At 66.4% G+C, this 24125-nt stretch overlaps 2 protein-coding genes across 4 annotated transcripts; one reads left to right on the top strand and one right to left on the bottom strand.

Annotated features, from left to right (window-relative positions):
- Positions 1-742: 742 nt before the first annotated feature.
- CACNB1 (calcium voltage-gated channel auxiliary subunit beta 1) lies at positions 743-17406 on the bottom strand. 3 transcript variants are annotated; one of them, XM_054000095.1, is made up of 15 exons: positions 17321-17406; positions 16025-16210; positions 14755-14841; positions 13043-13162; positions 12112-12234; positions 11885-12021; positions 11726-11802; positions 11301-11446; positions 8824-8904; positions 8673-8731; positions 7451-7560; positions 5524-5675; positions 5310-5405; positions 4102-4287; positions 743-2593 (listed from the first exon to the last, which is right to left on the bottom strand). In XM_054000095.1, the coding sequence occupies exons 2-15, from the start codon at positions 16109-16111 to the stop codon at positions 2204-2206; spliced, it is 1851 nt and encodes a 616-aa protein (XP_053856070.1). In that variant the 5' UTR covers positions 16112-16210; positions 17321-17406; the 3' UTR covers positions 743-2203. The 3 variants fall into 3 exon arrangements, with proteins under 3 accessions (XP_053856070.1, XP_053856071.1, XP_053856072.1); XM_054000096.1 differs by lacking the exon at positions 11301-11446 and adding an exon at positions 9050-9069; XM_054000097.1 differs by lacking the exon at positions 17321-17406 and having other exon boundaries at positions 16025-16444.
- Positions 17407-19575: 2169 nt separating this feature from the next.
- On the top strand, positions 19576-23700 carry RPL19 (ribosomal protein L19). Its single transcript, XM_054000106.1, has 6 exons — positions 19576-19673; positions 20301-20407; positions 20976-21098; positions 21982-22102; positions 22569-22679; positions 23510-23700. Exons 1-6 carry the CDS (start codon positions 19669-19671, stop codon positions 23631-23633), a joined length of 591 nt encoding a protein of 196 aa, XP_053856081.1. The 5' UTR covers positions 19576-19668; the 3' UTR covers positions 23634-23700.
- Positions 23701-24125: the final 425 nt, after the last annotated feature.

Genomic DNA, 24125 nt, shown 5'->3' with positions numbered 1-24125 from the left:
GGCGGCGGGACAGGGCTGAGGTGTCACCGATGTCGCCGTGCGCTGTCCGCAGGAGAGCGTTCGAGTACTGGCCGGAGAAGAGCGAGTGGCGGTGCCGGCAGCCCTGAAGCGCCCGCGTTGTTGTATTTATTGTCTTGTAAATAGCGCGTCCACAGCGTGTCCGGACCCGGCCCAGCGCCGCTAAACCCGGCCCAGCGCCGCGCTGAGCCCGGCGGCTGGCGCTGTGCATCCCCGGGGGGCTGGAGCCCCCCGACCCCCGCGTCGGGTCCTCGCCCCTTCCCCTTCCCCGGAGCCGGGCAGGTCCCGGCTCCATCCCCAGCCCCGAGCAGGGGGCGGCGCGGGGGTCACCGCAGAGCTGGGCTGTGTCCGGTCCAACCGCGGTGGCCGCAGCCCCACCGTGTCCCCCCGCGTCCCTCCGTGTCCCCCCATGTCCCCCCATGTCCCCCCGCATCCCTCCGTGTCCCCCCATGTCCCCCCGCGTCCCTCCGTGTGCCCCCGCGTCCCCCCATGTCCCCCCGTGTCCCTCTGCATCCCTCCGTGTCCCCCCGCGTCCCTCCGTGTCCCTCCGTGTCCCCCCGCGTCCCCCCACGTCCCTCCGTGTCCCCCCGCGTCCCTCCGTGTCCCCCCATGTCCCCCCGTGTCCCCCCATGTCCCCCCGCGTCCCTCCGTGTCCCCCCGCGTCCCTCCGTGTCCCTCCGTGTCCCCCATGTCCCCCCGTGTCCCCAGCAGGCTCAGGCGCGGGGCAGGTCTCACCGAAATGTTTATTACAAAGAACCAAGCGAGCGGGGCGAGTTCCCCCCCCCCGACACACACACACACGCCAACGAGAATAAATAAATAAAATACATTTTTTGTCGGGTCTTTAAATTAAAAGTTTGTGAAGTGACATAAATACGGGACGTCCCTCTGCCCCGCGGGGGGGCCGGGGGGGGCCCCACTGCCCAGATTTTGGCCGCCACGGGAGCGAGCACTGGGGCAGGGGGGGCTCAAAGCACTTGGCAGGCAGTGACACCGAGTCCCCCCCCCCCCACCCCCCCAAAAAAAAGGGGGAAACTGAGGCACACGTGGGTGGCGGCTTGGCAGCGGCAGAGCTGGGTGCCCCCAAGCCCCCCGACCCGGGCTGGTGGTCTGGGTAAGGCAGTGACCCCGGGGACCCCCAGCATTGCCCCCAGGGGTGGGGGTGGGGGGGCAAGGGGCCGCCCCACCAGTGGGACAAGCCCCGTCCCGCGGTGAGGGCTGGACTTGGGGTGTCCCCAGGCCACCCTGGTGTGGTCACCCCGCCGAGCTGAGGGGCACAGGGAACGCCCCGGGGCGGGCACAGGACAAGGCAGTGCCCCGGGGTGCGGGGGGGGGGGGGGACAGAGGCTCACGGACAGACGGACAGACGGACACGGCTGGACAGGGCGAGCGTGGACAGGCACGGCGGGGGGGTTGGAACGGGAAGGGAGGGGGGCTGGGGAAAGGGGGGCCGGGGCCTGGCGGTGCCAGGACAGCGGGACCCCCCCCGGCAGGCCAGGGCTGGGCAGCTGTTAGCACAGGTTAGACCCCCAAAACTGGCTCAGATTCACTCCCCCCCCCCACCCCCCCAATTCAGGCAGAGCCCCTCCAAGGCAAACACATGCAGACCCCCCCCCCCACCCCCCTCGGGCAGGCAGCACCTCGGGGGGCACAGCCTGGGGCAGCGGGGAGCCCCCAGAGCCCCGCACACACCGCACACGCATGCACCCCCCCGGCAGGGCCGGGGGCTCTGGGGGCCGTGCCAGGCACTGCTGGGGTGGGGGGCAGCTGGCAGGGACCCCCCCCCCTCCCACCGCCACGGCCAGCTCCGGGGGTCCCCGCAGCCGGGTGGCCGAGAGCACCATGGAGAAACGGGGGGCACCCGGCGGGCAGGGCTGGGGAGGGGGGCACGGCCCCCACCCCGCGCCTGGGGGGACGGGGACACGCCGGGTCCCCTTTGGTCACTTGCTGTCCCTGCCGGGCAGGGAGGCCCCGAGGCACCGCGAGATGCTGGGGGGCTGCGGCAGGGGGAGACCCCCCCCCCACTCAGCAAAGAGCGGGGCAGGGGGAGCCCCCAGGGCACGGCGGGGGCTCCCCGCGGCACTGCTGGCCGGGCTCGGGGGGGCACAAAGGCAACCAGCGGGGCTGTCCCGCACCCCAAAACCAGCGCTGGGTGGGGGGGGCCCCCCGCCCGCACCCCCTCATCCTAACGCATGTAAACGTCCCGGCCCCAGCCCTCCCCGTCACTCTGGCCCAGGGGCTCCTGGCCCTTGGCTCGGCCCCGCAGCCCCCGGCCCTCCCGCCCGGGCTCGGCCCCGTCCCAGGAGCCGGGGGGGCGCTGGGGGGCGGCCCCGGGGGTGCCCGGCGGCTCCTCCTCGACGGGGTCCATCTCGATGTCCATGCAGCAGGAATCGCCGGGCTCCGTGCCGGCCGAGTCCCAGCTGCCCGGAGCCTCGGAGTCGAAGGTGTCCTGGCGGGCCAGGCTGCGGGGGGGGCCCGGGCGGGCGGGCGGCGGGGGGGCCCTGCCCTGCCCGCGGCCCCCCGAGTCCCCCGGGCCCTGCCGGAGGCGGCCGTGCTCCCCCTCCGGGTACGGAGCCTGGGTGCGAGAAGCAACCACACCATGCGGGGGCGGACGGGCGGGGGTCGCTTAGTTGGGGAGGGGTTAGTGGGGGACAGCCGGGGCTGGCGGGGGGGGGGGACACACGCTCCTGGCCAGCCTGGCCCGCCTCTGGTGGGTGACACGATGGCAGCGGGGCAGGGAATGGGGAGGGGGAGCGGCACGGGGGGGAGGGGGATGGAGCACCAGCAGCGCCCGGCTCGCTGGAGGATTTAGCGACAGACAGCACAGGACACGTGTCCCCCCCGTGTCCCCAGCCCCGGGGGTGGCTGCAGGACCCCCGGCTCAGCACGGTGGGATGGGGCTGTGCAGCCCAGCCAGGACACCCCAAAGCTCTCGCCCCCACCACGGCTCCCCCGGAGGGCTGTGGCAATGGGGGTCTGGCACCACGGCAGCCCCGGGAAGGCACGCGGTGGCTCTTGGAGGGGGCAGATCCTGGGGGTTCCCAATCCCCTGGGCAGCCCCAGGCTTTGGAGGAGGCCCAGATTCCCAGGAGAGCCCGAATGCGGGGCTGGCAGCAGCCCCAGGCAGGGACAGCTCCCCTGGCTAATCCCAGGGATGGCCCCAGTCCAGGAACAGGAGCAGGTCCCTGGGGTGACCCCGATCCCAGGAACAGTGCCACGCCAGGGGCCTGCAGCAGCCCTGGGGGGGACACACATTCCCAAAAGAACGATCCCAGGGACAGTCCCACTCCTGGGGGGCTGTGGTTCCCCATGGTGACCCCGATCCCATGGGTTGCCCTAATCCCAGTGTCCCCAGAGCAGATGACCCCACACCTCGGGACCACGGTCCCCTGGGGTGACCCTAACCCCAGGGGTGGCCCCAATCCCAGGGTGGAGAGCCTGATCCCAGAGAAGGTGACCCCAGGGACAATCCCACACCTGGGGAGTGCCACGGTCCTGTGGAGTGACCCTGATCCCAGGACAGGTGACCCCAGGGACAATCCCACACCTGGGGAGGACTGTGATTCCCCAGGCTGTCCCCGATCCCAGGGGTCTCCCGAGGGCTGGAGGGGTGTTCCCAGTGTCCTGGTGTCCCCAATGTCCCTGGTGTCCCCAATGTCCCCAGTGTCCCTGATGTCCTGGTGTCCTAAATGTCCCCGGTGTCCCCAATGTCCCCGGTGTCCCCAGTGTCCCCGGTGCCCTGGTGTCCCCAGTGTCCCCAATGTCCCCGATGTCCTGGTGTCCTCGGTGTCCTGGTGTCCCCAGTGTCCCCAATGTCCCCGGTGTCCCCAGTGTCCCCGGTGCCCTGGTGTCCCCAGTGTCCCCAATGTCCCCGATGTCCTGGTGTCCCCAATGTCCCCAGTGTTCCCAGTGTCCCCGGTGTCCCCAGTGTCCCCGGTGTCCTGGTGTCCCCGGTGTCCTGGTGTCCCCGGTGTCCCCGCCGCCGCCTCACAGCGCGTGCTCCTCGAGGGCTCCGGGGGGGCTGGGGGCGGCCTCGCGGCCCCAGAGGTTGAGGTTCCTGCGCAGGGAGGTGAGCACCTGTACCTGGAGGTTGGAGACGGGCGCGGGGCTGGCGGCCAGCGCGGCCGTGGCCATGGTGCGGTTCAGCAGCGGGTTCGGGGGGTTGCTGCTGGGCGGGTGCGTGGCCTTCCAGTAGGCCTCCAGGTACTCGGCCAGGTGCTCGCAGGCCTCCTCCAGCTGGTTCTCGTCCAGCACGATGTCGAACATCTCCTGGGGAAGGGACGGGTGCGAGGTGGGGCAGGGCGGGGACAGTGGGACAGGGAGGGGACAATGGGACAGGGAGGGGCACCCGGACATGGGGCAGAGCCTATGGGATAGGGTGGGGACAATGGGACAGGGCGGGGACAATGGGACAGGGAGGGGCAGCTGGATGTGGGGCAGAGCCTATGGGACAGGGAGGGGACAATGGGACAGGGAGGGGACAGTGGGACAGGGAGGGGACAGTGGGACAGGGAGGGGACAATGGGACAGGGAGGGGACAGTTGGACAGGGAAGGGCACCCGGACATGGGGCAGAGCCTATGGGATAGGGTGGGGACAATGGGACAGGGAGGGGACAATGGGACAGGGAGGGGACAGTTGGACAGGGAGGGGACAATGGGACAGGGAGGGGACAGTTGGACAGGGAAGGGCACCCGGACATGGGGCAGAGCCTATGGGATAGGGTGGGACAGCTGGATGTGGGGTGGGGATAATAGGACAGGGTGGAGCCTTAGGGGACACGGGGTGGGGACAATGGGACAGTCGGTGGAGCCTGTAGGACAGGTCCGGGCTAATGGGACAGGTCAGAGCCTCTAGGACAGGGTGGGGACAATGGGACAGGGAGGGGGTACCTGGACATGGGGCAGAGCCTATGGGACAGGGCGGGGACAATGGGACAAGGCCTGTAGGACAGGGTGGGGACAGTGGGACAGGGCAGGGACAGTGGCACAGGGCAGGGACAATGGGACAGGGCAGGGACAATGGGATGGGGTAGGATCTGTGGGACAGGGCAGGGACAATGGGACGGGGCAGGGACAATGGGATGGGGTAGGATCTATGGGACAGGGCAGGGACAATGGGATGGGGTAGGATCTATGGGACAGGGCAGGGACAGTGGCACAGGGCAGGGACAATGGGACGGGGCAGGGACAATGGGACGGGGCAGGATCTGCGGGACAGGCTGGGCAGATATCGGGCAGGGGCTGGGCAGGGCAGGTCAGGGTGGGACCACGGTGGCCGGGGCACACTCACAGGTGGGCACTGTGCCAGCTTGTCCGAGGCCACCATCTGCACGTTGAGGTGCTTGGCCTGGGACTTCCCCCTGGACTTCACCAGCCGCTGCAGCACCTGGGCAGGAGGGGACAGCCCGGGGTGGCCGCGGGGACATGGCCCGAGCCTGCCCGGTGTCGCCAGCACGGCAGGGAGGGGCTGGCACCGCCCGTGCCCCCCCAGGGCCCGCACCCACCTTGGGGGAGGCGATTTTGATGTAGACGATGATGGGCGCCAGCGAGGTCTTGGCCAGCTGCGCCGGGTGGTTGATGGTGTCGGCGTCCAGGGCCACCAACTGCAGCGTCCGGGCCAGCTCGAAGATGCGCTCGGTCTCGCTCTGGACCTCGGCTGGGGGGACACGGGACGGGGTGAGGGTCGTGGGACGCGTGGGGACAGCGGCTGGCCGAGGTGAGCAGGGGCTGGGTGAAGGTTTTTCCTGACCCAGAGATGGGGTAACTGAGAGGGGTTTAAAAACTCTTCTTTTATTTTCAATTTCATGTGAAGGGTGAGACAACGCGGGTGTTGTAATCCATGTTATCACAATTAGAAGCCAGCTAATTAACTGTTTTTAATTACAACACACTACCAGCGTTCCGTGGCCTATCAGCTTCTGCCACACCGTGCTGCAAATGCCTTAAAGCAAATAATTTAGAATTACCCCTCGTGGGTGCTCATATAAGGCATCTTTCATTAAATATATATATTAATATATATTATATTATAGATATATTAATATTTTATATATATTATATTGTTAATGTATATATTACATACATAAATATCTGCAAAGATATACAATATATATATATACATATATATATATAGAGAGAGGTGTATATATATGCCTATATATAGACCTAAAGATCTATATATAGGTATATTTATCTTTTTTATATATCTTATATATATTCATATATATATATATATAGGTATATATAGATATCTATGAATAAATATTATAATATATATATATTCCTATATATTCCTATATATATCTATAGATCTCGATAACTATATATATCTATATATTGATATATATTCTGTATATATAGATATATATATTCTCTATAGATCTATATATAAATATATAATATTATATATAAAAAAATATATATTATATATATAAATATATATATCTCAATATATGTATATCAATATAAATATATATATTGATATTTATATATTCAATATATCTATATATCTATATATATACCTATCTATATCTATATCTATAGATATATCTATAGATATATAGATATACATAGATATATATGTGTGTGTATATATATATATACACACCTATATATCTATATAAATCTATATATATTTATATAGATGTCTATATATATCTATATTGAATCTATAGATATATATCTATATATATCTATATATATATATAGATATTCAATATAGATATATATTGATATTTCTCTGACATATCTAGTTTTTTTGTGAGGCCATCTCCCAAGGGCCACGGCATGGGGACAGCAGCAGAAGGGGACTCGTCCTGAGCCTCGGCCACCTCGGTGTCACCGCGGCCACCTCGGTGCCACTGCGGCCACCTCGGTGTCACCACGGCCACCTCGGTGTCACCGTGGCCACCTCGGTGTCACCGTGGCCACCTCGGTGTCACTGCGGCCACCTCGGTGTCCCTGCAGGAGCCAGGTGGCGCCGGCAAAGCCTCCCCACCCCAAACCACACACACACACACGGGGTGTGGGGGGCACACAGGTGCCACCAAGGTGTCCCCAACCCTCAGCTTGTGTCCCCGAGGCCACCTGGGGGAGGACGGGGGTCCCGGCGGGTCCCTCTACGTACCCAAGACATCTGTATCAGGAGCAGGGGAGGAAGGAGGCAGCGCGGAGGGGAGGAGAACCCCGAAAGAAAAGAGAAACGGGAACAAAAAAACACAACAGAGAAGATAAAAGAGGAGGAGGAGGAGGAGGAGGAGGAGGAGGAGAGGCACTGAGTCACAGGCCCGGGGGAGCACAGGGTTCGTCACCCCCACCCCCAGGAGCGGGATGAGCCCCCCGGGCTGGGTTGGGGTGATACAGATGGAGGCTTGGGGGTGTCCGGGGGTCCGGGGGGTCCGGGGGTCCGGGGGTCCGGGGGCCGGGCCGTACCCAGGCTGGAGCGGGTGCTGGAGCGCTCGATGATGGTGTGCTTGCTGGGGTTGTTGAGCACGGAGCGCTTGGCCAGGGAGATGTCGGCTGTGACCCGCGTGATGGAGATCCTGGGGACACGGCGGGGGCACCCCCACAGCCACCGTCACCCCCGGGACACCGGGGTCACCCCACAGCCACCCCCGGGACCCCAGTGTCACCCCACGGTCACCCCCGGGACACCGGGGTCACCCCACAGCCACCCCCGGGACACCGGGGTCACCCCACGGTCACCCCCGGGACCCCAGTGTCACCCCACAGCCACCCCCGGGACCCCAGTGTCACCCCACAGCCACCACTGGGACCCCACTGTCACCCCACACCCACAGCCACCCCCTGACCCTGGTGTCACCCCCCTGCCAACACCCCACAGCCACCCCCAGGACCCCCGTGTCACCCCCCAGCCACGCCCTGACCCCAGTGTCACCCCCTGCTGTCACCCCACCCCGGGGGCTGCTGGCCATGGGGGAGCTGGACCCGCCCTGATCAGGGTTCCCCTGTGGGTTTGGGGACCCCCCTATGAGATTTGGGGTCCCCCATGGGGTTAGGGCTCCTTCATGGGATTGAGGGCTCCCGCCATGGGTTTGGGGGTCCCCACGCAGGCTATGGGGTCCCTTCATGGGGTTAGGGGCCCCCACATGAATTTAGGGGTTCCTCTATGGGGTTAGGGGCCCCTCTAAGGGTTCAGGGGTCCCTGATGGATTCAGGGGTCCCTCTATGGGGTCAGGGGTCCCTCTATGGGTTCAGGGGTCCCTCTATGGGGTCAGGGGTCCCTGATGGGTTCAGGGGTCCCTCTATGGGGTCAGGGGTCCCTGATGGGGTCAGGGGTCCCTCGTGGGTTCAGGGGTCCCTCTATGGGGTCAGGGGTCCCTCGTGGGTTCAGGGGTCCCTCTATGGGGTCAGGGGTCCCTGGTGGATTATGGGGTCCCTCTATGGGTTCAGGGGTCCCTGATGGGGTCGGGGATCCCTCGTGGATTCAGGGGTCCCTTTATGGGGTCAGGGGTCCCTCTATGGGGTCGGGGGTCCCTGATGGATTCAGGGGTCCCTCTATGGGGTCGGGGGTCCCTCTATGGGGTCGGGGGTCCCTGGTGGATTATGGGGTCCCTCTATGGATTCAGGGGTCCCTGATGGGGTCGGGGGGTCCCTCTATGGGGTCGGGGGTCCCCGCCTCGCAGCCCCTCACCGGCCATCGAAGCGATGCTTCAGGAAGTCGAACAGCGCCTTCTGCATCATGTCCGTCACCTGCGGGGCGGGGCAGCAGGGACACGGGGACAAAGTGGGGCTGGGGTCCCCCCCCGGACCCCCCCCCCGAGCGCCGCCCGCCCCCTGCTCACCTCATAGCCCTTCAGCGAGGGCCCCACGAGGATGATGGGGCGCATGGAGGGCACCACGTCGTACGGGGGCACGTGCTCGGTCTGGGGACAGAGCCGGGCGTCACCGGGGACACGGGGGGGACACGGGGCACCCCCGGGCTGGTTTGGGGTGGGGATGGGGTGGGGGGGGGGGCTGCAAGCGGGGGGCGCCTCCCTGCCCCCCTCCCGGGCTCCTGGCGCTACTCACCGACTTCTGCTTCTGCTTGGCTACGTCCCGGGGGCGCGGGGCCGGGGGCGAGAGGAGACAAACAAGGCATGCGTGTTACCGCGGGCACGGGGCACGGGGGCACGGGGACACGCGGGTGGCACCCGGGGGTGAGCCAGGGACACGCGTGTGACACCCCAGGGACACGGGTGTGACACCCTGGGTGTGACACCCCGGGGGTGAGCCAGGGACACGGGTGTGGCCCCCCGGGGGTGAGCCAGGGACACGGGTGTGGCCCTCCGGGGACACGGGTGTGACACCCTGGGGGTGACACCCGCCTGGGCCGGGGACACGCGTGTGACCCTCCAGGGTGATGGGTGTGACACCCCAGGGGTGAGTCAGGGACATGCGTGTGACCCTCCAGGGTCATGGGTGTGACACCCCAGGGGTGACACCCGCCTGGGCCAGGGACACGGGTGTGGCACCCCAGGGACACGGGTGTGACACCCTGGGTGTGACACCCCGGGGGTGAGCCAGGGACACGGGTGTGACCCTCCAGGGTCATGGGTGTGACACCCCAGGGGTGACACCCGCCTGGGCCAGGGACACACGTGTGACACCCCGGGGGTGAGCCAGGGACACGCGTGTGACACCCCAGGGACACGTGTGTGACACCCCGGGTGTGACAGTCCAGGAGTGACACCCCAGGTGTGACACCCGGCTGGGCCGGGGACACGCGTGTGACACCCCAGGGACACTCGTGTGACCCTCCAGGGACACGGGTGTGACCCCCCAGGTGTGACAGCCCAGGTGTGACACCCGGCTGGGCCAGGGACACGCGTGTGACACCGGCAGGGGTGAGCCAGGGACACGCGTGTGACCCAAAGGTGACCCAGGCACACGTGTGACCCGCCTGGTGGTGAGCCAGGGACACGTGTGTGACCCAAGGGGTGACTCAGGGACATGTCTGTGACCCAGGGACACGTGTGTGACCCCCAGGGTTGAGCCACGGACACACATGTGACCTGGAGGGTGACCCAGTGACACAGGTGTGACCCAAGGCGTGACCCAGGGACACGTGTGACCCTCCAGGGCACCCCAAAGGCACACGCTGTGACCTGCAGTGACACCCAGTGACACGTGGGTGACCCTGAGGTGACCCAAGGGACACGTGTGTGATCCATGGGGCGCCCAAAGGACACGTGTGTGACCCAGGGGACACAGGTGTGACCCACAGGTGACCCAGTGACACGTGTGTGACCTGGAGGGTGACCCAGGGGACACAGGTGTGACCCACAGGTGACCCAGTGACGTTCCTGTCACGCACAGGGTGGCCCAAAGGACACGTGTGCAAGCCCAGAGCCGCGTGCGTGACCCGCGGCTGCCCCAGGGGACACGTGTGTGACCCGGGGGGCCCTGGGGACAGTGACACAGCAGCACCGCCCCCCCCGGGGCGGCTCTGGGTGCCGGGGGGGCTCTGCAGGGTTTGGGGGGCAGCCGGGACCTGCAGACCCCCCCGTCCCGCGTGGTGGTTGCGCCCAAACCCCCCCCGGGTTATGCCCAGTTCGGGGGGGGGGGCAGGAATGGTCCATTCTCGTCGCGGGGGGGGTGAGACAGCGGCCGTGCTGGAACACACCATGCGCACAGTGCGGGGGGGAGCAGCCGGGAGGGGGGGGCATGGGCTGGTCCATTCCATGGACCCGGGGGGGGGGGTCACAGCCATGGACGGGTCCATCCCATAGACCATGGGGGGGATGCAGCCATGGACTGATCCATCCCGTTGATAACTCGGGGGGGACACAGCCACGGACTGATCCATCCCACGGACTATGGGGGGGACACAGCCACGGACTGATCCATCGCACTGACAGCGGGAGGAGTCAGCCCCGCACTGGCCCCGGGTGCAGGGCTCATCCCGTGCCGTGGCACCGGGGCCGCGCGTGGCCCCCAGCCCCGTGGGGCGACCCCAGCCCCATGGAGTGGGGTGCCCCCAGCCCCATGGGGTGACCCCAGCCCCGTGGGGCGACTTTGTGGGGTGCCCCCAGCCCCGTGGGGTGACCCCAGCCCCATGAAGTGGGGTGACCCCAGCCCCGTGGGGTGACCCCATACCCATGGAGTGGGGTGCCCCCAGCCCCGTGGGGCGACTTTGTGGGGTGCCCCCAGCCCCATGGGGAGCCCCTGTGGGGTGCCCCCAGCCCCATGGGGAGCCCCCGTGGGGCGCCCCCAGCCCCCCGGCAGTGTTAGGGCAGGCAGCGGGTGCAGCAGGCGAGGCGGGGCCGGCGGGGGCCGTTACCTTCCTAAAGAAGGGGATGCGCTTGCTGTGGGCGGGGGGGGTGGTGACGCTGCTCACGCTACTCTTAGGGGAGCGCGGCGTCTCCACGGCCTCCTCCTCCTCTAACTCATCGGGGTCAAAGGCAAAGCTAGGCATGTCCAGGCCACCTGGGGACGGCCGGAGCCGCGGACGGACGGACGGACGGACGGCAGGGAGAGAAGAAGAGCGATAATGGCGATGGAAGAAAGGGGAAATGGAGATGGGGAGGCTGGGAAGGGCACGGGGGGGGTGGGGGGGTGGAAGAGGAGAAAAGCAGAGGAGTCCCGCGGGAAATGGGGTCACCCTGCCTGCACCCGGGGCGGACGGGACGAAGGGGTCACCCGTGGGGAGCCGGGGAGGGACCCCCAGGCTGGAGCTGCCGGGGGGGGGACCCGGGACACTCTTACCGCTGGCAGGGGGGGTGGGCCGGCGGGTCCCCGTCACCACATCGCCCAGGCTGGAGCTGGAGTTGTCACCCGATTTGCTGCGTGGGAGAAGCACGGGGAGAGTGATGAGGGAGGGATGGATTGAGGAGGGGGGGCGGGGGGGGTCAGGGTGAGCCCCACCTCGAGCTCAGGCGGTTCTGCCTCATCTTCTGCTCCTGCAGCAGCCGCATGTTCTCCAGCTTGACGGGGCTGGGGATGAAGCCCACCTCGCAGCCCTCCTTCACCAGCCGCCCGATCCACCAGTCGTTGTTGTACTTCTGCTCCGGCGAGGGGGGGAAAACACCTTAACCCCCCCCCCACACACACCTCCAAGCCCACCCCAGCGCCGCCCCCCGGCCCGCTCCCACCTCCTTGATGTGCAGGAAGTCCTTGGGCTCGAAGCAGATGGCCATGCCCTGCACGGGCACGTCGTCCCCGGCCGAAGGGTTGTAGCCCACGTTGGTGCGCACGGCGAACGCCACCGGCTTCGTCTGCACACGGGAGAGGGGTCGGCAGCTCCCCCCGCCCCGCAGCGGGGAGATCCCGTCCTCTGCCACCCCAAAACGGGGAGATCCCGTCCTCTGCCACCCCAAAACGAGGAAATTCCATCCCAAAATGGGGAGATCCCGCCCTCTGCCACCCCAAAACGGGGAGATCCCGTCCTCTGCCACCCCAAAACGAGGAAATTCCATCCCAAAATGGGGAGATCCCGTCCTCTGCCACCCCAAAACGGGGAGATTCCACCCCAAAATGGGGAGATTCCACCCCAAAACGGGGAGATTCCGCCCCAAAATGTGGAGATTCCACCCCAAAATGGGGAGATTCCATCCTCTGCCACCCCAAAACGGGGAGATCCCGTCCTCTGCCACCCCAAAATGGGGAGATTCCACCCAAAAATGGGGCAATCCCACCCTCTGCCACCCCAAAACGGGGAAATTCCACCCCAGAATAGGGAGATTCCACCCAAAACTGGGGCAATCCCGTCCCGTGCCACCCCAAAACGGGGAGATTCCACTCCCTCGCCACAGCCGGGCCAGGCAGGTGCCGGTGTCACCAGCCGGGCTTGGCTCCTCCCCAGAGCGGCCACCAACTAACGAGGGGCTCATTAGCTAATTGCCCCGGGGCCGCCCGGTGCGAGGACACTGAGCCAAGGGGAGCAGCCCGGCTCCCAGTTCCGCCCAGTAAAACCTTCCCAGTGCCCCCAGCCCGCGATCCCGGGGCAGGGCTGGGGGCAGGGGGCACCGGGGGGTCCCTGTGCCGGGGCTGGGGGCCCGGGGGGGTCCGTCCCGCCTGTCCCACCTTGGCTTTCTCCAGCTGAGCCATGGCCTGGCGCTCGGCCTCCTTGCGCAGCGCCTCCCGGTCCTCCTCCAGCGACACATCCGAGTCCGAGGGGCGGCTGGTGTAGGACTCAGCCGAGCCCTGGGAGCGGGGAGGGGGCTCAGCCCAGCCTGTGCCCCCCAGGACAGGGAGCCCGTCCCCGATTCCGGCCCTGCCACCCCCTGCACGCTCTCACTGCTGCCGGTGCCCGTCACCGTGGCCACTGGGAGCCACCCTGGAGCTGCCTGGAGCCATCCCGGTGCCACCCCGGTGCTGCCCGGTGCCACCCAGTGCTGCCCGGTGCCACCCTGGTGCTGCCTGGAGCCATCCCGGTGCTGCCCAGAGCCACCCTGGTGCCATCCGGTGCCACTCCAGAGCCCCTGGTGCCACCCCGGTGCCACCCTGGTACCACCTGGTGCCACCCCCGGAGCCCATGGTGCTGCCCAGTGCCACCCGATGCCACCCAGTGCCACCCTGGTGCCACCCCGGAGCCCATGGTGCCATTCCAGCGCTGCCCGGTGCCACCCTGGTGCCACCCCCGGAGCCCCTGGTGCTGCCCAATGCCACCCGGTGCCACCCGGTGCCGCCCGGTGCTACCCCGGTGCCACCGCGGCGGGGTCACGGCAGGAGAGGGACACGGCAGCTGTCGCCACCGCTCCGGCCGGGAACGTGACACCGGCGCTGCTCCCGTGCCGCTGCCCGGGGCCTCTCCGCGAGCCGGGACGGCGGCGGGGACCCCCCGAGTGTCCCCCAGCGCAGGGGACAGCGCTGTCCCCACGGCTGGCCCCGGGCCTTGGGCACAGCGCGCTGCGGGGCCACTCGGGGTCACCCCGGGACAAGGCTGGGGCGGGATCGGGGACCCCCTGCCCACCCCCAGCCCCCGGAGGGACAGCGGGGACACCCCAGGGACGCGGTGGGTGACATGTGGGACATCCCCGCCGAGCCGCTGGGGGCTGCGGGACCCCCCAGCCCTGATTTGTCCCAACCTTTCCCAACACCGGGCGGGGATTTGGGGGTCCCTCTGCGCAGCCCGGGGGGGGACCCCTCCCCAAAAGCCACCCTGGCGACACCACCCCCACTCCTGCCCCACAGAGGGGACTCTGGGGGGGGTCACCCCAACTCCCCACAGACCCCCAACACCCCAGAGACCCCCCCAGCCCATGGGGGGGCCCCGAGCTGAGGGCAGAGCGGGCACGGGGGGGGCCGGGGGGTCCTGGGGGCTGCGGGGCCGGGGGGGGGGGGGTCGCTCACCGGGGCAGCCGGGTGGTCTTTGCCGGGGATCTCCATGGTGGCAGGGCCGGGGGCGAGCGGGGCGGGCGCAGGGCTGGCCCGGGGGGGGCTCAGGTTTCAGCCCCGGGTATATTTAGCCCGGTGCCGGGCAGGGGGTGGGGGCCGGGGTGGGGGGCGGGGGGGGGGCGGCCCTGCCAAGCCCCAGGGTTGGGGAGAGAGGGTTTGGTGCCAGCTGCGGGATGCCAGGGCTGCGTCCCCTCCCTGGCACCCCAAAAAGGGGCAGGGGAGCCCTGGGGGGGCTGCGGTTTTGGGGTGTGGGGGGGTGGGGACGCCTCCAGCACGCAGGGCAGAGCAGAGAGGGGCCGAGGGCACGGCCAGGCCTGGCTCGGGGTGACCCCACCTCAGTCCCCGGGGCACAGAGGAGCGCTGGGACCCCCCCAAAAGCGCCGGGGCCCCCCCCGCACCTGCCGGACGAAGCTGTTGGAGGTGGTGTCGGAGGAGGTGCTGCCGTCCGAGCGCTTGAAGCGGCTCTTGCGCCTGCTGTACTTGCCCTGGGGACGGGGGAGGGGGCGAGAGGGCAGCGCTGGAGCCACAAAACTCCCCCCAGAGCCGGGGGGCAGCTCTGCCCCCCCCCCAGCCCCCGCTGCCGGGGATGCTCCAACCCCCTCCACCCCCGCCCCGCAGCCGAACCCCGCTCGGGGGGGGGGGGGGGGGCTCGGGATGGGGATGGGGACGGGATGGGGCTGCCCCTCCCCCGGTATTGGGGGGGCTGCGACCCCAACCCCAACACGGTGGGGCCTGGGGAGCAGCCCCCCCAAACTGCAGCTCCCCCCCCGGTCAAAGCAGAGCCCAAGCAGCCCCCAGGGGAGGGTGACACCACGCCCCCACCCCCCTGCACTACCCCAGTGCCCCCGAGACCCCCCCCCCAGTGTGGGCAGCCACCCCCACGGGACCCCCGCTCCCTCCTGCTGGGACGGGCTGGAGGATGTGGGGGTGTCCCAGTGCCCCCCCCGTGGCAGCTCCCGCCCTTTGGGGGAGGCAAAAGGGGGCAAAACTCTGAGGGGAGGGGGCTGTCACCCCCCCCAGTGTCCCCAAGGGACTGCTGGGCCCAGCTGCCACCCAGCCCGGGGGTGGGGGGTCCCCACGCTGGGTATTTTTAGGTCCAGGAGCCCCCCACGTGCCACCCACAGTGACGAGGCTCCCTCTGCCCCCATCCCCTGGGAACCCCCACCCCAAAAACTGTCACACCCCCCCCCCCCGATTGGTGCTCCCCAAGAGCATGGGGGGGGGGGTCTGTCCCCTGAGCCCCCCACCCCTCTGGGACCAGTGAGGGTCCCCAAACCAGAGGGGACAAGCCGAGGGAAGGGGGTGTGGGGCGGGGGGAGCACCCCAAGAGTTTTCCCAATTCCTAAAACTTTCCCAGTGGGCACAACACCCCCTCCCCCCCAAAAAAAACAACCCACCTGCCCACTTCGGTGGCAAACTGGGGGGGGGGGGGGGCGTGGATTTAGGGTCTCTCCGAGAGGGGGGGACACCCTTTATTTTTGGGTGCGGGGAGGGCGGGACACCCCCCCCCCTTCATTATCAATTTGGGGGGGAAGGGCTGAGCCCCATCTCTTTCCCCAATTCCACGGGACGACCCCCGCGCCCCCCCCCGCCCCCGCCGTTCCCTCGGGGGGTGCGGGCGGTGCTGCCACCCCCGTGCCACCCCCCCAGGGCCCCCGGGGGTGTCACCTGGAGCGCGGCGTTGTCCAAGACGTCCATCTGGATGTCCTGCGTGGAGCTGTAGGGGGTCCGGGCCATGCCGCCTTCCCGCACCATGGAAGCGCCGGGCTCGGCGGGATTTTGGGATGGATGGGTGGGTGGATGGGGGGGGAACCACACAGAGGAAGATGATGACGATGACGATGAAGCTCAGGCCTGGCCCCCGCGGTGACGGAGCGGGAGGAGGAGGAGGAGGAGGAGGAGGAAGGAGGAGGAGTGGGGATGGCGCAGGGGGGGCGAGGGATGGGCGGCCGCTCCCGCACCGCCTTCCCGGGGGGATGGGGGATGCGGGAATGCGCCCCCCCCCCAACACCCACCCCCAATCCCAGCTACGGCGCCCCCGCAGCGGCTCCTTCCCAAAAATAGGGGGTGCTGAGGGTGCCCCCTCCCCAAATTGGTGCCCGCCGCTGTTTGCCGCGCTTTAGGGCTGGGGGGGGACCCCAGAAAGAGCCGGGGGGTGACGGGGACCCCAGGCAGGAGCAGTCCCCAAACGCCAGCGCCCGCAGCGGGATCTGCCAGCGGGGGAATCCAGCGCTCCCTCGGGACAAGGCTGCCCCAAAAATCCGCTTTTTCCCCCCAGGAAAGCGCAGGGAGGGACCCCCACGCCGCGCTGGTTCTCCTGGCAGTGTCCCCTGCGCCCCGTGGCAGCACCCTGGGGACAATGCCCCCCTCCCCAGGCACGGAGGGGCCGATCCCCCCGTGCCCAGCTGAGCCCCCCGCGCTGCTGGCACCTCCCGCCGGCTGTTGGAAAGTTCAAAATTCCTTTTTGCCCACCCCCCCCCCCCCCCCCCCCCCAGTGCAGAGGGGATTTTCCTGCTCCTGTCGCGGCTCGGGGACAGCTGGCAGCGCATTTCCCACCCCCGGCCCCCTCCATCAGCGGCGCCGCGAGCAGGGAGCGCTGGGCGGGCTCCGGCCACCCCCAGCCCGCACCCCCCCGTGCCTGGGAAAGCCAATTCTGCTTCTCCTAGGCGGCGAGGAGATCCCTGCAGGGTCTGTGGGGACCCCAGGGCGGGTTTTGGGGGCGCCCTTGGGTGGTGCCCGGCGGCGGAGGCGGGCGCACCCTCCTCGCCTGGCGCTGCGTGCGAGAGCGGCACGATCGCGGCATCCCCTCCTCGCCGCCGGCTCCCCGGGCACCCCCTCCGCTCCCGGGACGAGCTCCAGGAGCATCCAGCCACGGATATTCCCCGGGAACCCCAGGGAGGGACGGAAATCTCCTGGGAACCCCCCCCCGCCCCCGCGGGAACGCAGCAGCAGCAGCATCCCTACCTGCAACCCCTCAAATCTGGGGTCCGCTGCGTTTCCTCCTCCTGGCATCCTTGGGGAGCACGCGGTGGCACTTCCAGAGGGCTCGGGGGCACTTCCAGAGGGCTCGGGGACACTTCCAGAGCGCTCGGGGACACGCTGAGCGCCGCTGTCACCGGCATTGTCCCGTCCCCACGCGGGAGCCACGCGGTTCCAGCGATTCCCACCCCGAGCCCTTCTCCCGCCCCGGGAGCCGCCGGTTTCGGCTGTTTGTTTAAGGAAAAGGATGAGTCAGTTGTGAAACAGCGAGAGCCTGTGTTTATCCGTGTTTTTCTGGGAAAATGAACCAAAAATCTGGCGGCGGCAGCAGCTCCTCGGCTCGCGCCATATGTCGGCTCTGCCAGAGCCCCGGGGATCGGCAGCACCCCCGCCCCGGGGTAACCAGGGCGTTTCGGGGGGGCAACCGGGCGATTTTGGGGGGAACCAGGTGATTTGGGGGTTTAGCAGGAGATTTTGGGGGTCCACCAGGTGATTTTAAGGCATAACCAGGTGATTTCAGGGGTTCACCAGGAGATTTTGGGGGTAACCAGGTGATCTGGGGGTTTAGCAGGTGATTTTTGGGGGGTAGCCAGGTGATTTTGGTGGTTTAGCAAGTGATTTCAGGGGTAACCAGGTGATTTTGGGCGTTCACCAGGTGATTTTGGGGGGTAACCAGGTGATTTGGGGGTTCACCAGGTGATTTTGGGGGTAACCAGGTGATTTGGGGGTTTAGCAGGTGATTTTTGGGGGTTCACCAGGTGATTTTGGTGGTTCACCAGGTGATTTCAGGGGTTCACCAGGAGATTTTGGGAGTTTAGCAAGTGATTTCAGGGCTAACCAGGTGATTTTGGGGGTTCACCAGGTAATTTTTGGGGGGTAGCCAGGTGATTTTGGTGGTTTAGCAAGTGATTTCAGGGGTAACCAGATGATTTTGGGGGTTCACCAGGTGATTTTTGGGGGTAACCAGGTGATTTTGGTGGTTTAGCAAGTGATTTCAGGGGTAACCAGGTGATTCTGGGGGTTCACCAGGAGATTTTGGGGGTCCACCAGGTGATTTTAAGGCATAACCAGGTGATTTCAGGGGTTCACCAGGCGATTTTGGGGGTAACCAGGTGATTTCAGGGGTTCACCAGGAGATTTTGGGGGTCCACCAGGTGATTTTAAGGCATAACCAGGCGATTTCAGGGATAACCAGGCGATTTTGGGGGTAACCAGTTACTTCTGAGCGTTTTTGGCGCAGGAACCATCACTCAGCCTGGCCGTGCCTCAGTTTCCCAACTGCAAACAGAGCCATGGACACTCCTGGACCTGGCTCGTGCCCCACCCCGGAATTCCAGGAAGGGGAAACGTTCTCTGGCAACTCTCACCAGCCCTATCAAGAGGTTATTTCCCAGGAAAACTTGAATTTTTAGCCAGCAGTGCCAGAACCGCTGGAAAAGGGGTGGGACTGGAATCTGAGAGCCCAGCTCAGGCTTTGGGGTGAATTCCTGGGAAAGAAGGGAAGGCAGAGATGCCATTCCCTGCTAGGAGAAATAAAGTGGCAAATTTAATGGTGTTTTAGTGGTGTTTTAGTGGTGTTTTAGTGGTGTTTAGTGGTGTTAAACTCGTCCTGAGGCAGGCGGGAGGGACAAGCTCTGCCCAGGTGTCTGCAGGTCCAAGGAGGGTGAATATGGGATGGGCAGGGGCCAGGCTGGTCCCAGAGCAGGGACAGAGCTCCCAGAGCAGCCCAGCATGATCCCAAAGCAGATCCAGGCCTCCCAGTATAGACCAGTCTAAGCACAGCACAGGGCCAGTCCTCCCAGTATGGGTCAGACGGGTCCCTGGACAGGTCCAGTTCTCCCAGCAAGGGCTGGGACGAGCCCTGAGTCCTCGGGCCTGTGCTTCCCACACCGCCAGCGGGGCGGGGCCATGCCCTAATCCCATCCCAGTCCATCCCAGTCCATCCCAGTTTATCCCAGTCCATCCCAGTTCATCCCAGTCCGTCCCAGCGCTCCCTCCACGTGCTTCCCACGCCCCCACCGCGCATGCGCAGCCTCCGCCCAGCCCTTCCCGCCACGCACGCGCGGGCTGTACCATCCCTCTGCAGCGGAGGGGAGAGCCGGGAAGGACCCACGCCCCTCCCCACGTGTCCCGCGCGGCTCTCGGCGCCGCGCGTGTCCTTTAAATGAGTGGCCACGCGTGATTTCGTGGCGGTTTTTCCCTCACCGCGTCTCGGGTTGCGGCGAGGCCGCGGGGACGGGCGCGGGGGGGAGGGCGGGGGTGGTACGTGCCGCGCGCAGGGGGCGGGGTCAGCGCCGCCGCTGCGTCTCTCCGGCCCCGGCGCCGCCGCCGCCATGAGGTGCGAGCGGGGCTGCGGCCGCTCCTCGGGGGATAACGGGGGTCGGGAGGCACCGGGGAAGGCTGGAGGGAAATGGGGCAGTGTTCTTAGAACGGGGGCGGCGTCCGGGCGGTGCTGGATGACGGCTCCGGGCGCTGTGAGGCGGCCGCGGCCTCCTCAGGCCTGGCAGGAAAATGGCGGAGGGGCGCCATGGCCGCGCTGAGGGGCCGGGGCGGCGTGAGTGGGGTCTGGGGGCGCTGAGCGGGGTGGAGGCGCTGGTCTCGGTGCTTGGATGCGCCCCTTGGTGCGGGGACTGGGGCCGGGGACCTGAGGGGGTGTCTGAGGGGCGGGGGGGGGGAAGAGTCCCTGAGGGGGGTGAGGGGTCCCAGGGGGTGGTGAGGGTCCCCTGAGGGGCGATGCGGGGCCCTGAGCCGGATGGCGGTGGCGAGGGCTGGGTGGGGGTCCCTAAGGGCAGCGCAGGGTCCCTTGGTGGAGGTGAGGACCCTCGCAGAGGGGTGCGGGCTCCCCTGGCCGGGGGTCCCTGAAGGGGGGGTAGTGTCCCTTGGGGAGGATGGCACAGTCCCGGGGGGGGCTCTGGGGTCCCGCGGAGGTGCAGACCCCCCTGATCCGTGCCCCTTTCTGCCGCAGCATGCTCCGGCTCCAGAAGAGGCTGGCCTCCAGCGTGCTGCGCTGCGGGAAGAAGAAGGTGTGGCTCGATCCCAACGAGACCAACGAGATCGCCAACGCCAACTCCCGTACGTGAGGGGCTCTGTGGGACAGGGATCCCCCGGGAGGGTGGGACGGAGAGGGCTTGGGAAGCTCGGAGTTGGTTGGGATTGATGAAATCATGGAGTCTGGGAAGGAGCTCCCGGAAGCGTTTGGTTCGAGCTTCGGCTGAGGTGAAATCCAGCGAGTTCTTTGCAGGTTCAAGTGGGGTTTTCAGGGTTTGCACTGCTGAGGTGCCTGGTGGTGGGTTCTGGGATGGTGAGTGAGGGAGTCGGGATTGCTGGAGCTTCAGTGGGAGAAGCAGGAGGGAAAACAGGGCTGTGAGGAGGGGGAAACACTTCTGAGAGGGGGAAACACTTCTGAGAGGGGGAAAACAGGGCTGTGAGGAGGGGAAACACTTCTGAGAGGGGGAAAACAGGGCTGTGAGGAGGGGAAAACAGCTCTGAGGAGGGAGAGAACAGGGCCCTGAGGAGGGAGGGGGAAACAGGGCTCTGAAGTGGGGGCTGCCTTGTCCGTGGTGCTGGGTGCTCTCCGTGCCCCTGGGCTGGGGTCAGTGCTGGCCTGGCAGCCCCCCAGCAGTGCTGGGTGCCTCTGCAGGGCAGCAGATCCGGAAGCTGATCAAGGATGGGCTGATCATCCGCAAGCCCGTGACCGTGCACTCCCGCGCCCGCTGCAGGAAGAACACGCTGGCCCGGAGGAAGGGCCGGCACATGGGCATCGGTGAGGGCTGCAGCCCTGGGAACGGGGAAATCACACTGGGGAGTGCTGCAAACCCCTGGGAACGGGGAAATCACACTGGGGAGTGCTGCAAACCCCTGGGAACGGGAAAAATCACACTGGGGAGTGCTGCAAACCCCTGGGAACGGGGAAATCACACTGGGGAGTGCTGCAAACCCCTGGGAACGGGGGAAATCACACTGGGGAGTGCTGCATCCCCTGGGAATGGGGGAAATCACACTGGGGAGTGCTGCATCCCCTGGGAATGGGGGAAATCACACTGGGGAGTGCTGCATCCCCTGGGAATGGGGGAAATGGAGTGGGAATCACATTGGGGAGTGCTGCATCCCCTGGGAACGGGGAAATCACACTGGGGAGTGCTGCAAACCCCTGGGAATGGGGAATGGAGTGGGAATCACACTGGGGAGTGCTGCAAACCCCTGGGAACAGGGGAAATCACATTGGGGAGTGCTGCAAACCCCTGGGAACGGGGAAATGGAGTGGGAATCACACTGGGGAGTGCTGCAAACCCCTGGGAACGGGGAAATCGCACTGGGGAGTGCTGCAAACCCCTGGGAATGGGGGAAATCACACTGGGGAGTGCTGCAAACCCCTGGGAATGGGGAAATCGCACTGGGGAGTGCTGCAAACCCCTGGGAACGGGGAAATCACACTGGGGAGTGCTGCAAACCCCTGGGAACGGGGGACTTCCCCACCTCCCACAGCTCCTGCTGCTCCCTCACCCTGGGGAGGTGTCAGGAAAGCCCTGGGTTGTGTCAGTGGCTGTTCCTTTGAGCTGAAGGGGAGGGTGAAAAGCTCTGGGGTGCGTGTGGGGCTGAGCTGGCAGGAATTCGGGCTCGTCCTCACCCCGCTCCCCCCGCTCCAGGCAAGAGGAAGGGCACGGCCAACGCCCGCATGCCCGAGAAGGTCACCTGGATGCGGCGGATGCGGATCCTGCGGCGGCTGCTGCGGCGCTACCGCGAGTCCAAGAAGATCGACCGCCACATGTGAGTGCTGTCCCCTCCAGAGCCCGGAGCTGCACCTGCCCCGGGCAACCCCAGCCGTTCCCTGGGCAACCCCGGGCAACCCCGGCCGTTCCCTGGGCAACCCTGGGCAACCCCGGCCGTTCCCTGGGCAACCCCGGCCATTCCCTGGGCAACCCCGGCCATTCCCTGAGCAACCCTGGCCATTCCCAGCCCTCCTTGGCCATTCCCAGCCTCAGGAAGGTGGGTTAGGGTTAGGGTTAGGCACAGCACAGGGCCAGTCCTCCCAGTATTGGCCAGACCAGTCCCTGGACAGGTCCAGTTCTCCCAGCAAGGGCTGGGACGAGCCTCGAATCCTCGGCCCTGCGCTTCCCATGCCTCCAGCAGGGTGGGGCCATCTCCTAATCCCATCCCAGTGCTCCCAGTCCATCCCAGTGCTCCCAGTCCATCCCAGTGCTCCAGGGCAGGCATTGATGTCCCCACCCCACAGGTACCACAGCCTCTACCTGAAGGTCAAGGGCAACGTGTTCAAGAACAAGCGGATCCTCATGGAGCACATCCACAAGCTGAAGGCAGACAAAGCCCGCAAGAAGCTCCTGGCGTAAGTGCTGCTCCAGGCAGGAGGGGAGTGTCAGGAATAAATCCCTCCCTGGGTCATTCCAGAGGGGTTCTGGGAGGAATCGATCCCAGACTGGGCAGGGCTGGCTGGCAGCAGGGAAGTGTGGGGCTGTGGTGGGGTTTTGCGTTTCGCTGAGGTGAGAACTGGGAAATTCCTCATCAGCTGCAGGAGTGATTGACCAGGGGAGGGGAGGGATTGCAAAATCCCGCTGCGTCCTTGGGGCAGAAAGCTGAATCTCGGCACTCTGGGATTCAGCAGGGACACGTGACCCCAAAACAGCTCCGGGCAGGAGCTGCTCCTTGGCCCCAGTGGATGGAAATCCCTGGGAGCCAGCAGGATCGTGTGGGACAGAGCTCAGTGGGGCTGGGACAGGGCCTGGGGGGCTGGGACCGGGCTCAGGGGGGCTGGGACAGGCTCAGGGGGCTGGGACAGGGCTCAGGGGGGCTGGGGCAGGGGGCTGGGACAGGGCTCAGTGGGGCTGGGGCAGGGCTCAGGGGGGCTGGGACAGGCTCAGGGGGCTGGGACAGGGGGCTGGGACAGGGCTCAGTGGGGCTGGGACAGGGCCTGGGGGGCTGGGACAGGGCTCAGTGGGGCTGGGACAGGGCTCGGGGGGGCTGGGACAGGGCTCAGGGGGCTGGGACAGGGCTCAGTGGGGCTGGGACAGGGCTCAGTGGGGCTGGGACAGGGCTCGGGGGGGCTGGGACAGGCTCAGTGGGGCTGGGACAGGGGGCTGGGACAGGCTCAGTGGGGCTGGGGCAGGCTCAGTGGGGCTGGGGCTGCTCTGGGCGTTCCTCACGGCTCCCACCCCGCAGGGACCAGGCGGAAGCGCGGCGCTCCAAGACCAAGGAGGCGCGGAAGCGCCGGGAGGAGCGGCTGCAGGCCAAGAAGGAGGAGATCATCAAAACCCTCTCCAAGGAGGAGGAGGCCAAGAAGTGACCGCGGGCCGTCCCCTGCGCCGAGCGTGTCCCGTCCCCAGGCCTCCAATAAAACATCCCGGACTCTTCCCGCCGAGTCTGTGTCTGCAGCGGGGGGGAAGCAGGGAATTGCTGCTGGGAATCCCCGTGTGGGACCCTTCCCCACAGCCCCGGGCACAGGGGACCCCCTGAAAGCCCCCCAAAGGGCTCAGGGAGGAGCTGAGGGTCTGGGGGAGGTTTGGGGGGGCTCGGCACCCCCAGAGGGGAAGGACCCGGGGCTGGAGCTCACAGCAGGGACCCCCCAGGACAGCCCAGACTCCCCCAGCAGCTCCTTGCCAGCCCCATCCCACACTGGGAGTGGCTGGACAGACAGACGGACACGGCCTGGGTGAGCTCTGCCCCTCCCCTGGGCCCACCTGGGGGGGTTTAACGAGCTGGGGAGGGTCCCCCCCCCAGCCCTGAAATGGAGCTGAGACCCTCGCACCTCATCACAGCGATGGCAGCTGTGGGTCCG

The sequence above is a fragment of the Vidua macroura genome, chromosome 27 (genome assembly GCF_024509145.1).
Source record: "Vidua macroura isolate BioBank_ID:100142 chromosome 27, ASM2450914v1, whole genome shotgun sequence".
NCBI lineage: Eukaryota > Metazoa > Chordata > Aves > Passeriformes > Viduidae > Vidua > Vidua macroura.
Note: the sequence above shows the minus strand (reverse complement) of the source record. Positions and strands in the feature narration are given on the sequence as shown.

Coding starts and splice junctions, on each gene's coding strand:
- CACNB1 (XM_054000095.1), bottom strand. CDS start 16,111: ATGGTGCGGGAAGGCGGCATGGCCCGGACCCCCTACAGCTCCACGCAG. Junction 14,842..16,024: donor TGGACAACGCCGCGCTCCAG/GTGACACCCCCG, acceptor CCCCGTCCCCAG/GGCAAGTACAGCAGGCGCAA. Junction 5,676..7,450: donor CAGCACCCGCTCCAGCCTGG/GTACGGCCCGGC, acceptor GTGTCCCCCCAG/CCGAGGTCCAGAGCGAGACC.
- RPL19 (XM_054000106.1), top strand. Junction 20,408..20,975: donor GATCGCCAACGCCAACTCCC/GTACGTGAGGGG, acceptor GTGCCTCTGCAG/GGCAGCAGATCCGGAAGCTG. Junction 22,103..22,568: donor AAGAAGATCGACCGCCACAT/GTGAGTGCTGTC, acceptor CCCACCCCACAG/GTACCACAGCCTCTACCTGA.